We start from the raw sequence: 13,452 nt of genomic DNA on the forward strand, positions 1-13,452 counted from the left end.
GACATCCTTGACTATGTCGAGAAAAAATGCTGCACAATTCTTGTTTCAGAGTTAATGATGTAGCATCTTTGATATATACAAGATCAAAAAAACGCTCTTGAATAAAATCATGTATATCAACAAATCTCAAAACAAGTGCCATTTGTTCTCTTTTGAATTCATCACGAGTTTCATCTACTACAATGCAAAATTTGAAATCTCCAATTTTCTCTAAAATATGCTTTCTCACCTTGTTTGAGAGAATATGCAAAATTTCTTTTTGAATTTGATATGAAGTATATTTAGCATTATATGGAGCATTTTCTAACACAGTTTTTACAACTTCATCATTATAAGATGCTATGAGTTTTATCATTTTAAGAAAATTACCTTGATTTTTTTTATTCTGGAGTCTCATCATGGCCTCTGAAAGCACAAGGTTAAAATATAAGCCAACAAGTTGCATCAATGGAGGATTTTAGACGTAATCGATTCTTTTGAATTTCTTCAGAAGTATGATCCTCAATTACATTTTGGATGTGACTTGCCTGATTCAGTAAATCTATACATGCTCCAACTGTATTCTTGTGTAGTGAGTAAGGATCTCCAATATGTTTAAGAAAAGTACAATACTTTCCATCATTAACCTTTTTCCAATTTCTAAACTCTTTACTAATAAAAACATCTGACCCATGATGTCCACTGGATTTTCGCTAACCAAATAACAAAATAAACAATATGCAGCATTTTCAGAAGGTGGATACTCTAACCATGAAGGAAAAATACCAAACCAAACATATTGAAATCGTCTTGGATGCTTCGTACTAGATAGAGAATAATTGTCAAGATACTTTTGATATGGACCCCATTTAAGATAAGCTCGTCTAACCTCATCTCTTTGGTTTGTGTGATATTGTCAAATTTGAAGCCGTTTTCCAGGGTCTCGTTCCAAAGAATTAAGGTCAAACTCATCGGATGCAACTATTTGAACCTTTAAAAGTTGTATCTCACTTTCTTTGTGATTCATTAAAGTAGAAGAACTATCTACAGGTCAGATATTGTAGAAGTTATATTTCTCCTTCTTAACTATTAGCTTTCCTCTTAAAAAATACATCAATTCTTTGATTTTTCATCATTATTTTGTATAAAAATTTAAATATATATCATGTAAAATATGTAAAAAAGAAGTTAGAAGGATAATGAAAAATATCTAATTTTTTATATTTGAATTCAAAAATGAAGAGAGTGTTGCTTGTTGAATAGAGATGTGCCAATAGAGAAGCAAAGGAGCGTGTTTTTATAATGATTTTTATTTTTTGTTTTGTTAGATTTTCTTATTTTTATCTTTTTTTTATTAGATAACTTTTTTTTATTTGATTTGATTGTTAGATGATTTTTTTTATTCTTATCTTTTTTTGTTAGATAATTTTTTTGATTTGATTTGATTTTATCTTTTAATTTTAATGTGTTGTGAAATTAACAAAGACCCACCAAATTCAGTCTAAATCCAACATATTTTTAATGTTTAAAAATAATCTTTTTTTTATTCTTATTTTTTTTGTTAGATAATAATTTTAATTTGATTTGATTTGATTTTTTAATTTTATTGTATTATGAAATCAATAAAAACTTACCCAATTCAATCCAAATTTAACATATTTTTAATATTTAAAATTAAAATTATTATATAATAAAATAAAAAATAAAAATTAAATTTAAATATTTTAAATTATAATAAAATATTTGAACCAACTAAATTATTATTTATTTTTTTTTAAAAAATACTACTAATTTTTGTATAGAAAGGTTGGAGGGTATAGCTCCATTGCCTCACTTAAGCTTATCCCCACTTTGTATAATCCTTCTCCTCATCTTACTCAATGTTCTTTTATGAAAAAAGAGAAAAAAAAAAGAAAAAAAACGGGCGCGATTATGCAAGTAATTGTTTCCCGGAAATAACACCAAATAGCTCCAAACGCCACGAAATTTCCATGAGAACACACCATATGTATCGTACAGTATTCGGTGCTTAAATTCTCCTATTCTTGTTTTTCGAAAGGCCACTGCAGCGACGTTAGAGGAATGGGGATTGAAATCGTGGAGCCTAACACATGCTTCAGGGGTTGCTGTACCAGCGATTCTATTCCTCTGCATCTCCCTCCTTCCTCTTACGCTATACTCTCACCCATTGCACGAGGTAATCTCAAACCCTTCTCCATTGTTTTTTCACTACTTTTAGTTTTGGTTTTCAAATTCGCTCTCTTATTTCGTTTTAAATTCTCTCCAAATAAGCTGCTGAAAAGTATGTACGGCTTCTTTGCAAAGAAAATGATAACTGAATATGTATGATAAAGTTCTGTTTGTCAGTATTTTCTTAGCAGAAAATTCAATTAAAACAATGGTGCATTGTTTACCTTAATGATGTTATTTTTTTGGGGGGAATATCTTTTGGAAGCTAAATAAATCCCAAGGGTATGTTTCTGAGTTAGAATTTTGGAGTGGCAGCCATGGAATTGTAGAAGGGAATGGGATTTTAGAGGGAAGGGGAGAGGAAGGAAGGATTTATTGTATAAAGGGCAGCCTAGGAAAGCATTCCGTGTTATTCAGGGTTTGGGGATTCACAGAGACAATTGAACCGTTCGTTGCTCCAAGGGTCCGAAGTATAAATATTTAAAATTTAGCACTAAAAGTTGATGGTTTAGGTGATTGTTGACAGTTATTTCTGCTATTATATTTCGATAAAAGATGAAGATTAGTATTATTTCTTGTGTTGATGATGGCAACCATAGGGGCAGAAAGTATTGTATATGAAGGGAATTTGGATGGCAAGAAGGTTGCTGTGAAGAAACCCATCTTATCAATTTCAGAGGACATTGATAAGTTTCATAAAGAATTGCAACTGCTGTGGTATGTATATTATATTTATCTGTCTAATTCTACTACCCTTCAGCATTTATGTAGCTCTAAGCATGCTTTTTAGCATTTCAGCTGGTGAATTTACTATTTTCCCTAGTGTTTTGACATGCTACATGATGAATGTGAAGTTTTGTGAATTTTTGGTTCACCATTTTTTTGTTTCTCCTAAACAAATGTAGCACGCTAGATCACCCGGGAATAGCGACATTAATTGCAGCCCATGCAAAACCACCTAATTACCTGTTTTTCTTCGAATTCTATGAATCTTTGAATCTTGCCCAGAAGTTACATGTGGAAGAATGGACCCCAACTATCAATCATGCACTCGTATTAACAATGCAACTAGGTATAATTGCAGTCCTGTAATTTTAGAATTCTCTATTGCTTAAATTTTTTTTACCCCCATATAAACATTTCAACTGCTAGCTTCCTTAACTAGTGCCTTTAGATAGACCCTAATTTATATATAAGGATTAGGAATGCTTTAAAACAAGCCTGTACTACTGCTTTCCTTTTAATTGGTTATTTTGCTTTACGGCCTCCTTTCATTTAACTTTTTTGAACCATTGATCTTTAACAACTTCAAATCTTTCATCATGTATCCGAGTAATTAAAATTATCAAGTGCTTGACAGACTTTTTAACTGTTTCCTTCTACTTCCTTTTTCCCCCCTTTTCTAGCAAAGGCGTTGCAATACCTGCATAATCTCGGGGTTCTACATAGAGATATAAAACCAGCGAATATCCTTGTAATACTTTCCTATTTCTCTCTTCTTCTTTCTTTATTTGGTTGTGCTGTCTTTCTATCATAATATCTGATTTTTGATATGTTGTACATTTATGCACTTCACCAATACTATTTTATCTTTGGTACAGCTTGACAAAAGTCTTTGTCCACACCTCACAGATTTTGGTTTAGCAGAATACAAGAATAATCTTAAGGGAGTTTCTCTAGAGAACTGGAAGTCTTCTGGAAAACCCACGGGTGGTTTTCACAAAAGAAACATGGTTGGCACACTAATTTATATGGCACCTGAAATATTAAGAAAGGAGTTACATACAGAAAAATCAGATGTATACAGTTTTGGTGTATCAATCAAGTAAGAATTTGATATCATTTATTTTCTTCTACTTACCCTTTTCTTGGTGATGTAAGAAAAGGTGACTGGACTGAAAATTGATGTCACCATATGCATGGCATCGTTCATGCATCATATTGGTGACTTGTATTAATTGTTTTGGTTTTAGTTTATTAGCTTTATTTTGAGGATTTATTTAGTACATCAATAGAAGTTTGTTGCATCGGGGCATCAATATCTTAGAAGAAAGCTTGCTTTAATTATTTTTTTGGACTGATACTTCAACATGTATGCTGGTCATTATTTTGTGAAATTTAGTCCTAGCATTTCCTTGCCTTTATCATCTATCTTGCATAATTCTCCTATTTAATCCTTTTACATTACACAGGATTCCTCTTTCTCTTGGGACTTCCATTTCTTTCATAACATTAACGATAGGGAATCCTCCGAACTTTTGACTCTCTTAGATCTACTTGATTTTTTTTTTTGTTTTCTAACCGTGACAAAAGGATACGGTCTCTTGACTCCTGGTAGTTTTAGTTGGGAATCCATCTTCCAATTTCTTACTCATTTCTCTAGAAAACTTCTCTCCATGCAGACAAACCCATCTAGAAGTCCAAAGCTCCTTCTGAAGTTAAATCTTTTATATGGATAGCTGTGCTTAACAGAATTAATATCAATGACTTGTTGCAAGTTTGAAGGCCACATAAGGCTATCTCCCTTATATGCATATGTTATGTGTGGGGAAAATTCAGAGTCATATTCACATCTGTTTTTGCACTGCCCAATAGCTGTTTTCTTATGGAACAATTTGTTTAGCATCTTTGATGAATGTTGGATGTGCCTGATAACCCTGGACCAATTTCTATTGATCAGGTTTGTTGGGTTTGATAGTAGAAAATAGACAAAATCTTTGTGGCAATATGCAGTTTCCACAACTATTTGGACTATTTGGGAGTGTAATGTACGCACCTTCAATGACAGATTTTCTGACAAGCAGGTTTTATGAGATAGAATTAGACGCGTAGCATCTAGTTGGTGTAAAGATCATAATCTTTATAGGGACTTTCCCTCTCAGATATATTGAGAGATTTGAAAGCAATGTTTTATAGATAAGTCTTGTGTTTTTTGCTTTTGCTTTTGTATAGGGAAACACTTATCCCTCAAATTCTGTTATACTTCTCCGCATCTTAATGATTTTTTTTTTATTTTATAAAAGAAAATTATTTTGTGCATTGAGTAGGTGTTGCAGTGCCATTGTAATATATATAAAATCGTATATTGATTAAGAACATGTATTAATTCTTTACCCTTGAATTCAAACGTTGTTTTTGCTGTAGTGAACTCCTAACTGGTGTTGTGCCGTATACTGATCTTCGAGCAGAAGCACAGGTCAGCATATCTATCTTGTATGCAAGTTTGAATTTATTGGTTTAATGTAGAATGTTATTTATCACTGGTTATATTCCTTGAGTATTCTATGTTTTGGGCATTAAGCTTATGATTATACTCCTTTACTATGATTGTATTCTAGATGACACATCTAACCAGGGGTGGAGCTAGATTAACTTTCAGGGAGGGGCCAAAAATTTTTTTTACAGTTAACAAAGAATAAAATAAAAATTTTAAGGGGGCTAAACAAAAATTTATGCACAACTTGTAAGGAAAACTTGTTGGTTAGGGGAGGCCATTTCCCCCCTTGTATTGTATGAGACTCCGCCTCTGCATTAACTCATTCTGTTGAGGAATATCTCACGAAATTATGGCAGCCATAAACGCTTATCAATGTAAATATGCTAGGTCCAATGAACCTCATACACTGTAAGTCTTGTTGACTTACACGGTAACAACTTATGCCATATTATCGTATAATCAAGCTTACCAACTTTCAGAAAATTCAAACATCAATAGATATGTAATCTAATAGTCGTATTATCTTGTATTTTTTTAAGTATAATGTACATAAAAGGTGACATATCATATCAAATCAATTCCAAATTTATGAAATTTTCTTATAATGATCTATATAGTGAAATGTTCGAATTCAACGATTGGATTGATGAAATTCATCACCCGTAACAAGTTATTCAACGGTATAAGGCAACAAGACTTATAGTTTCTGTAAACAGATCTCTCATCTATATATAGTTAGGATCAAATGTCACCAGTGTCAATTTAAGTAAATGTTACATCATTAAATAATCTTTTGCTCGTGTAAATTTTAAAAAAAAAACTGTTGGATTAGAAACTTATATATTATAGATCTCTAAAAAATTCATGTCAATCCAAATTTGTTTACTATATTTTTTATATACTTGAAAATCAAATTAATATATTTGTTAAAAATATACATAAAGGGTTCTTCAATTATATGCTTATTGATGTCTAATTTCGGTTAAATTTGGTGTAGATGATCTTCCTTATATTAAATTTTGATTCAATGGTTGGATCAATAAAATATACATCCTATAAAAAGATGAGACGAGACGGTGTCATTTGATTCTATATGTATATATTGACAAGAAGACGGAAAATATGAATGAACAACTTGTGCAAAGTGAAAGTAGGATTTGGTGGGATTGTCTGTTGGAAAATCTAATGCATTGGGGAAGTGGGAGTTAGGAATATTGGAATGCAATAGGGTAAATTGTGACGGTCTCAGCTCCTCAAATTGCCTGGGATATTTTCTTATTTTGCTACTTCCAACTCATTTCCTGGGATATGTTTTGTTTTTGCATCCAAATATCAACTTTCTGCTTGGACTATTATTAATTATTATGAGGCTCTTCTTTTGCATATTGGAAGCTTTAGGAAATAAAGATTGTTTGCCATGTTAAAAATGTTTTGGATTTTTGGCTTCCTTCTGGTTCTCAACACATTGTCTGTTCAAGGGAGTTTCTTTAATTGACATTCAAAGGGATTGAGATGCTACTTCACGGGCTGTTTCGCTAGGTCTTAGCCTTTTTTTGTATCTATGCGATGATGTCTCATCCTCTTCTATACATTCTACTCTTTCTTAATAAAGTTTCTTTTTTGTATCCAAAAAATAGATTCAAATATTTGCTGAAGTGACATTTATCCCTGGTTACTGATGATAGGCTCACACAGTGCTTGAGATGAACTATACTCAGCAGCAACTGACTGCAGCTGTTAATGATGGATTACGGCCATCCCTTGCTACTGAGGAATTGGGTATACCAGCAAGATTATTATCAATGATACAGAAGTGCTGGGATGCAAATCCCGAAAGCAGACCTTCCTTTGACGATCTTGTTGAGGAACTTGATCTCATTTTGGAAGATAGGAAGATAAAGAAGGTTGAAGATATGCATATTAGACCTTGTCAGTTTCATGCTGATCAACTTGTAGACAAGGTCAATCCTCAGGTTTATCAGGAGTGTTTCAACTGGTCCACTCAAGGCGAAATTTCGGCTCAGCATGCCTCTATTGCAACAGATTTTGGTTTGAGAACCTTGAATGAATCTTATGATGAGCGCATGGTATACCAACCAATACTTTCTTGGGGTTCTTATGCTACATGTGGAAGAAGGGAGACGATGGAGGACACACATTTCATTCTGCCCCATATTTGCAATGTAAAGGATCTCTATGCTTTTGGTATCTTTGATGGCCATAGAGGTATTCAATAGCAATCCATGATCAATCTATATTTTGTTTGATCTAAATTCCAGAATAAATTATTACTATTTGAGCATGCAAATACTTCATTTTAATTACTGTGAGACTTCCTTTATGATTTACATTGGGAACCTTGTTGAAGTAAGAAAAATGCAGTGCCATGGGTGTTGAGAAGTTGTAGAAAATTGGAAAGAATTTCCAATAGTAATATAACAAGTAACTAATGAAACCTTTCTTTTTTTGTTAACCCATACCCTTATCCTTTGCACATTAAAAAAATTTTAAACTTTGCAATAGAATATGCTTCTGAACTAATGGCAATTGATGCACTTCTTTTATTGTGCAGCATGGTTGGGAGCCCTTTGATGTTATGTCTATTCATAGGAACTTGCATTATATGCAAAGACAAGTTACTGGAGTAGAGTTCTGTTGTCATTTTCTTGATTCAGTTCATCTCAAAGACCTCTCATTGTGTTAGGGACTTGGGTATTATGGGGTGTCCAAAGTTCCACATCGAGTAGTATGGATACTCGATGTTGTATTTAAACTTTAAAGAGAGTGGTTCTTCTCTTTTAACAGCTGGCTTTTAAGGTGGGGTTCTTCTCAAGGCCCTTGCTATTTGGTTCTAGCAATCTTAGTTAAATTAAGATTGAAACAATAGCAACAACAACAAAAAATCCTTATCTCACCAAGTGTAGTCAGTTTCATGATCAAATGATGTCATTGTATTATGTCATGAATCATGCCTGAACTCATCCTATTTATACTTAAATCTGTTTTGACCAGCTCATTCAGACAGTCTTTTTAGGTTACCAACTACTCCAAGCCACTGGGCTACCTTCTTCAATATAATCCACCATCCTAACCGAATGTTTTTGTCTGTTTCTCTTGTTATGCTGTCCATTCTGGTATGGCATCTCATCCATTGAAATGTCCTCATTTATGCCATACTAAGTTTGTGATCATGTTTGCTCTTTGTTGCTCAATACATTACTTCATCCCACATAACATATTTGGTCTAATAGTAGTGTGATAAATAGAAAATTAGATACTCATTCTATGGTAAATTGTTAAAATATGCAGGTGCTGCAGCAGCCGAGTTTTCCTCTAGAGCTGTACCATCATTTTTGCGATCTTTAGTTTTTATGGGCAGGTATGTTTCATTCTAGATGCTCACTTTCTTTTTCTCACTCTTTCTCATTAGTTCATCATTGAAAGACTATTCATTGTATAAATGCAGTCCTGCTAATGCACTAGCTGAAGCGTTTCTTAGGACAGATTCTGCCTTTAGAAAAGAACTTGATAGCTATCGCAAATCCAACAGATGTGTTCAGAAGGACTGGCATCCTGGTTGTACAGCAATTACTGCACTTGTAGTCAGGAACAAATTATTTGTTTCCAACATAGGTGATTGTAGGGCAATATTATGTCGTGCTGGTAATCCCATTGCTCTAAGTAAGGTGAGCTGATTATTAATGTTAACTTTAGCTTCAGTCTACAATTATAAAAGCTTCTTTACTGTATTCCCTTGCATAATATTCACACTAATCCCATATTAGCAATACTAGGATCATGTTGCAAGCTGTCTGCAAGAGCGAGAGCGTGTTATTCGTCATGGTGGCCATGTTCATTGGCAAGTTGATACATGGAGGGTTGGTCCTCCTGCGCTTCAGGTTTGTTCAAATTGTCAAGAAATACCTGCTTTGTTTCTTTTCTACTGCATGCATGCTGTGAAATGCAACCTTGTGCTTGTGTGTAAAAGGTGGTAATAGTATTAGTGTTTAATCTAATCGGTAGATATTGGAAGTGGTGAATGTCATTTTCGTTGGAAATTGGGCAGTTCCTCATTGGAAAGATTAATGCCAGAAGATAGTGTAGTTCTACTTTTAAATGTAACTAGTATTAAGAAAAGCTAAGAGTTTCTCACTCAAGAAAATTCACGTAACTCTTTCATCTACTTCCCAGTCCCTCCGCCCTCAGTCCTTCTTCTCACGTTTTTGAAGTTAGTATTGGAGTTTCAGCAAAAATTACCTTGGGACATTTTGCTATGATGACCTGTAGTCACTATCACCATCTATTCCTTCAAATAGATATGCTTCTCTTTGTTGAACTTGAAGAAGCTTGGACAGAGCAATCATGTAGCTTTGTTGATTTGGGGGAGCGTCGAGTCTTGACTGCCTTTTGCAAACTGCAAAGCATAGTTGTTAATCCTTGATAGTGGCATAGAGTGTTTGACTTCAATAACACTATTAAGGTGACAGGTAATAGAAGATCTGCAAAGCATCCAGTTAAAAAGGTGGATTAGATGGAAGATAGATAAATGGTGAAAGGTAGAGGAAGATCTAAAAAGACCATACAAGAGGTAGTCAAAGGAGATATATGTGTAAATGGTTTCATTGTAACATGATATATGATAGGACACGATGGCCTCATTTGATCCATGTAGTTGACCTCACCCAATGAAATAAGACTTTGTTGTTGTTGTGTTGTTATTGTTGTTGTTGTTGTTTGAGACCATGTCATGATTTTGTTAGTTACAAGAGTTAATCCACTAAAAATAAGGGGATGAAGCAAATATTTATGGGTATTTAGCATATGTAGCTCTATCCTCTCTACCCTTGACAAAAGATTTTGTTCTCTTGGTTCATCAGGTCAGTATACCTCTAAATCTTATTCAGTCTCTATCCCAATCCTCCACTAGAACACCTTTTCTCCTCGATAAACCAATATGGAAATCAAAAGCTCCCACTAAATTCAAATCTTTTATTTGGCCTACTGTGCTTATTCAGAATTAACACCAATGATAATTTACAAGTCAAAAGACCACATAAGGCTATATCTCCAAACGTGTGTATTATGTGTCGGGGAGATTCAGAAATGGTATCACCTTTGTTCTTATGCTGGCTTATGGGTGATTCTTTGTGGAGTTCTTTGTTTGGCATGTTTGGAGAATCTTGGGTGTGCCTCCCATTACTAGATCAGTTTCTTTTGATGAGGTTTGCAGGTTTTGGGAGAAAGAAAGAAGGGCTAAATATTTGTTGCAATGTGCAATATATTCCACTATTTGGAGTATTTGTCTAGAAGCAATCTATGCACTTTTACTTTATTTTATTATTAAAAACTACATAGACATTTAACAAAAGTAGATAACATTCTAGTAGCAAAGATATTATTTAGCATATATATTCATGAGGACAAGCCAAAAGGAATCATTCAGTAGGGAGCACAGAGCACTCAGGGAGGAGAGAGGTCCCAAATATGACAGCGGTGGCTCCATGAACTGTCTTGGTGCTGTGCACCTCGAAGGCAGATGCTCCTTCATTTGAGTCGTGAGTAGTGAAAGAGTTAATTATGAGAGAGGTGTTAGGTTCTTGTTAGTTTATAATTCAGGAGATGGGAGTTGGCGGTCTTTGGCATTTCTAAGAGTCTCAGAAGAGCTGAGGGGTTCCTTGAATATCATATCTATCTTGTGTTCCATTAATGAACACTCACTAGTATTTTGATCCAGTTCTAACACCCTGTTCCGGATTTTATTATTTATTCTATTTATGCTTATTTGCTTGTTATTGTATACTTATTTGTTACAAGCTTCTCTAACAAAGTCAACTCTTTTTCTAACATAGGTTACTCGTTCTATTGGTGATGATGATCTGAAGCCTGCTGTGACTGCAGAACCTGAGATAACTGAGAGCATCTTATCTGTAGAGGATGAGTTTCTGGTAAGCCCTTTGCTATTGAAATATACTGTTCTTCGCAGTTTGGTAATACGTTGGATCTTTGGAAAGTGTATCCAAGAATAAGTTGTTTGATAAATGATAATTAAGTGGTAATAATAAGGAATTCACAATACTACAAAATTATTGATTCCACATGAAGGGTATTGTTAATTGCTGAAACTTACAGAAAATGGAAACCTGCTAGGAGAACCAGTAAAATTGCGCTCTCATTTATTAAAGTACACTTTAGGAATGATGTTTTTGCAGTTCTATGATATGTGCAGCATCCTCCTATTACCTTAGTTCATTTTAGGCAGCACAATTTGTTCCTCGTGTACTAAGCTAGCAATAAATTTTTATCAGGTCATGGCTAGTGATGGGCTATGGGATATTATGAGCGGTGAGGAAGTAATAAAAATAATAAAAGACACGGTAAAAGAGCCTGGAATGTGTTCTAAGAGGTTGGCTACTGAAGCAGTTGAACGTGGCAGCAGAGATAACATTACTGTCATTGTCGTATTTTTACGTCCTGTAACTACAGCAGAAAGAATTTATTAGCATTTCTTCCTTTTGCATGTTTGTTGAGACTAGTCATGGTTGGCATGTAAGTTATACCAATTTATTGAATAAATACAAATCTATTGTAGTGTTATTGTTTTGTATGATTGATTCTGTTTATTTATTCTAATTTTTATTTTTATTTAAATAAATAAAAAATAAATTAGGTCAAAAAATAAAGCTGTGCTTTTTTTTTTGTTAGGTGGATTAGACCGTTCTTAATTCTAGGCATTTTTCATACATTACACACACATTACATGGGTTCATCAAGAAGTTTGAAAACAAAATTTTAGAGAAAAGGACAATTTAGTCCTTGACCTTTTAATCCGCGGACATTTTCGTCTCTGAGCATTGGAAAATACATTTAAATCCCTGACGTTCCTTAAAATAAGACCAATCAGTCTTCCCGTCCATGAGCCACCCTCAGAACGGACGGAAAATGCTGAGCTGGCTCCCCTTATGCTGACATGGCTCATCGGCGTGCCCACATGGCAAGTAAGTGGGTTGGAGGTTTTGAAAACGGGACACATTAGTCCCTCTAACACAATACGATGCCGTTCTGAATCCTGCTCCTTATTTACATTATCGTTCCTTTCCCTGTGTGCAATCCCTATTACACCCACAGAGCTTTTACAGAATTACACAAAACCCTAAGGAAGATTGAAGATCAAAGACGGGATTATTCTGTTTCTCCCTCCAAAAAAATCACCGTCCTGACGGAAAAGGTTCCGGTGTGCATTCGGTGTGAATCCAGTCTGAGTTGCCGTCTTCATTACAGAAGGTAAGAATCAGTAGCATTGCTTAGTGAGTTGATTGTGTAGTTCAATTGTTATGAAAGTATGAACTGTTGTACGTGCATGGTGATAGTAATGGTATAAACTGTATGTGCGTTGTAACAGTGAATTTGATTCAATGTTAGGGCAAAGAAAAGTTCTTGGATGATTTCTGTTTCTATTTTTTTTGTAGGAGATTGATGTATGAGTGTCTAGTTAGTTGAGCGTTGATTTCTGTTTTTTTCCTCCAGATGGTAGATGTGTTTGTGGTGCCTGTTTTCTACCATGGAGGTAGTTTTGTCAGAAAAAGTAATGGTTCCCTTGTTTATGAAAATGGAAAGGTAGAGAAATTTCCCGAAATGGACCTGGATTATGTGAATTTTGGGGACTTGATCACACTTTTTAAAGGCTTGGGGTACCAGTCGTACAGGGCAGTTTATTGGTATGATCCAATGAGTGATGACATTGAGTCGAGGCTACACAGTTTGACAGGGGATGCAGGGATCAATGCCATGCGAGAGAACATAATGAAGAATACAAAGAAGAATGAGTTTTACCTGTACTTTGACCACCCTGTTGATAAGCTTGATATTGTGGAGGATGCTGGAAACAAAGGAAAGAGTCTTGTGTTAGGAGAGATTCAGAGTTCATCTTCAGATGATGGGTATGAGAGTACGGAGGATGAGCCCTACAAACCTCCACCACCCGGACATGAAACTGACAGTGATGATGGTGATAATAGCAATGAGGACAGAGCACGCAAGAGGAAGAGAGTTAGTAAGGGAAAGGAGAA

General features: G+C 34.5%; 1 protein-coding gene across 3 annotated transcripts; it reads left to right on the forward strand.

Annotated features, from left to right (window-relative positions):
• The first annotated feature begins 1,830 nt into the window (after positions 1–1,830).
• LOC107465092 (protein kinase and PP2C-like domain-containing protein) lies at positions 1,831–11,975 on the forward strand. 3 transcript variants are annotated; one of them, XM_016084078.3, is made up of 12 exons: positions 1,831–2,176; positions 2,769–2,886; positions 3,075–3,241; positions 3,576–3,643; positions 3,771–3,994; positions 5,314–5,365; positions 7,072–7,612; positions 8,696–8,765; positions 8,853–9,072; positions 9,181–9,285; positions 11,236–11,331; positions 11,692–11,975. In XM_016084078.3, the coding sequence occupies exons 1-12, from the start codon at positions 2,062–2,064 to the stop codon at positions 11,884–11,886; spliced, it is 1,971 nt and encodes a 656-aa protein (XP_015939564.1). In that variant the 5' UTR covers positions 1,831–2,061; the 3' UTR covers positions 11,887–11,975. The 3 variants fall into 3 exon arrangements, with proteins under 3 accessions (XP_015939564.1, XP_052109971.1, XP_015939565.1); XM_016084079.3 differs by lacking the exon at positions 1,831–2,176 and having other exon boundaries at positions 3,178–3,241; XM_052254011.1 differs by lacking the exons at positions 11,236–11,331; positions 11,692–11,975 and having other exon boundaries at positions 9,172–9,285.
• The last annotated feature ends 1,477 nt before the right edge of the window (positions 11,976–13,452 follow it).

The sequence above is a fragment of the Arachis duranensis genome, chromosome 9 (genome assembly GCF_000817695.3).
Source record: "Arachis duranensis cultivar V14167 chromosome 9, aradu.V14167.gnm2.J7QH, whole genome shotgun sequence".
NCBI lineage: Eukaryota > Viridiplantae > Streptophyta > Magnoliopsida > Fabales > Fabaceae > Arachis > Arachis duranensis.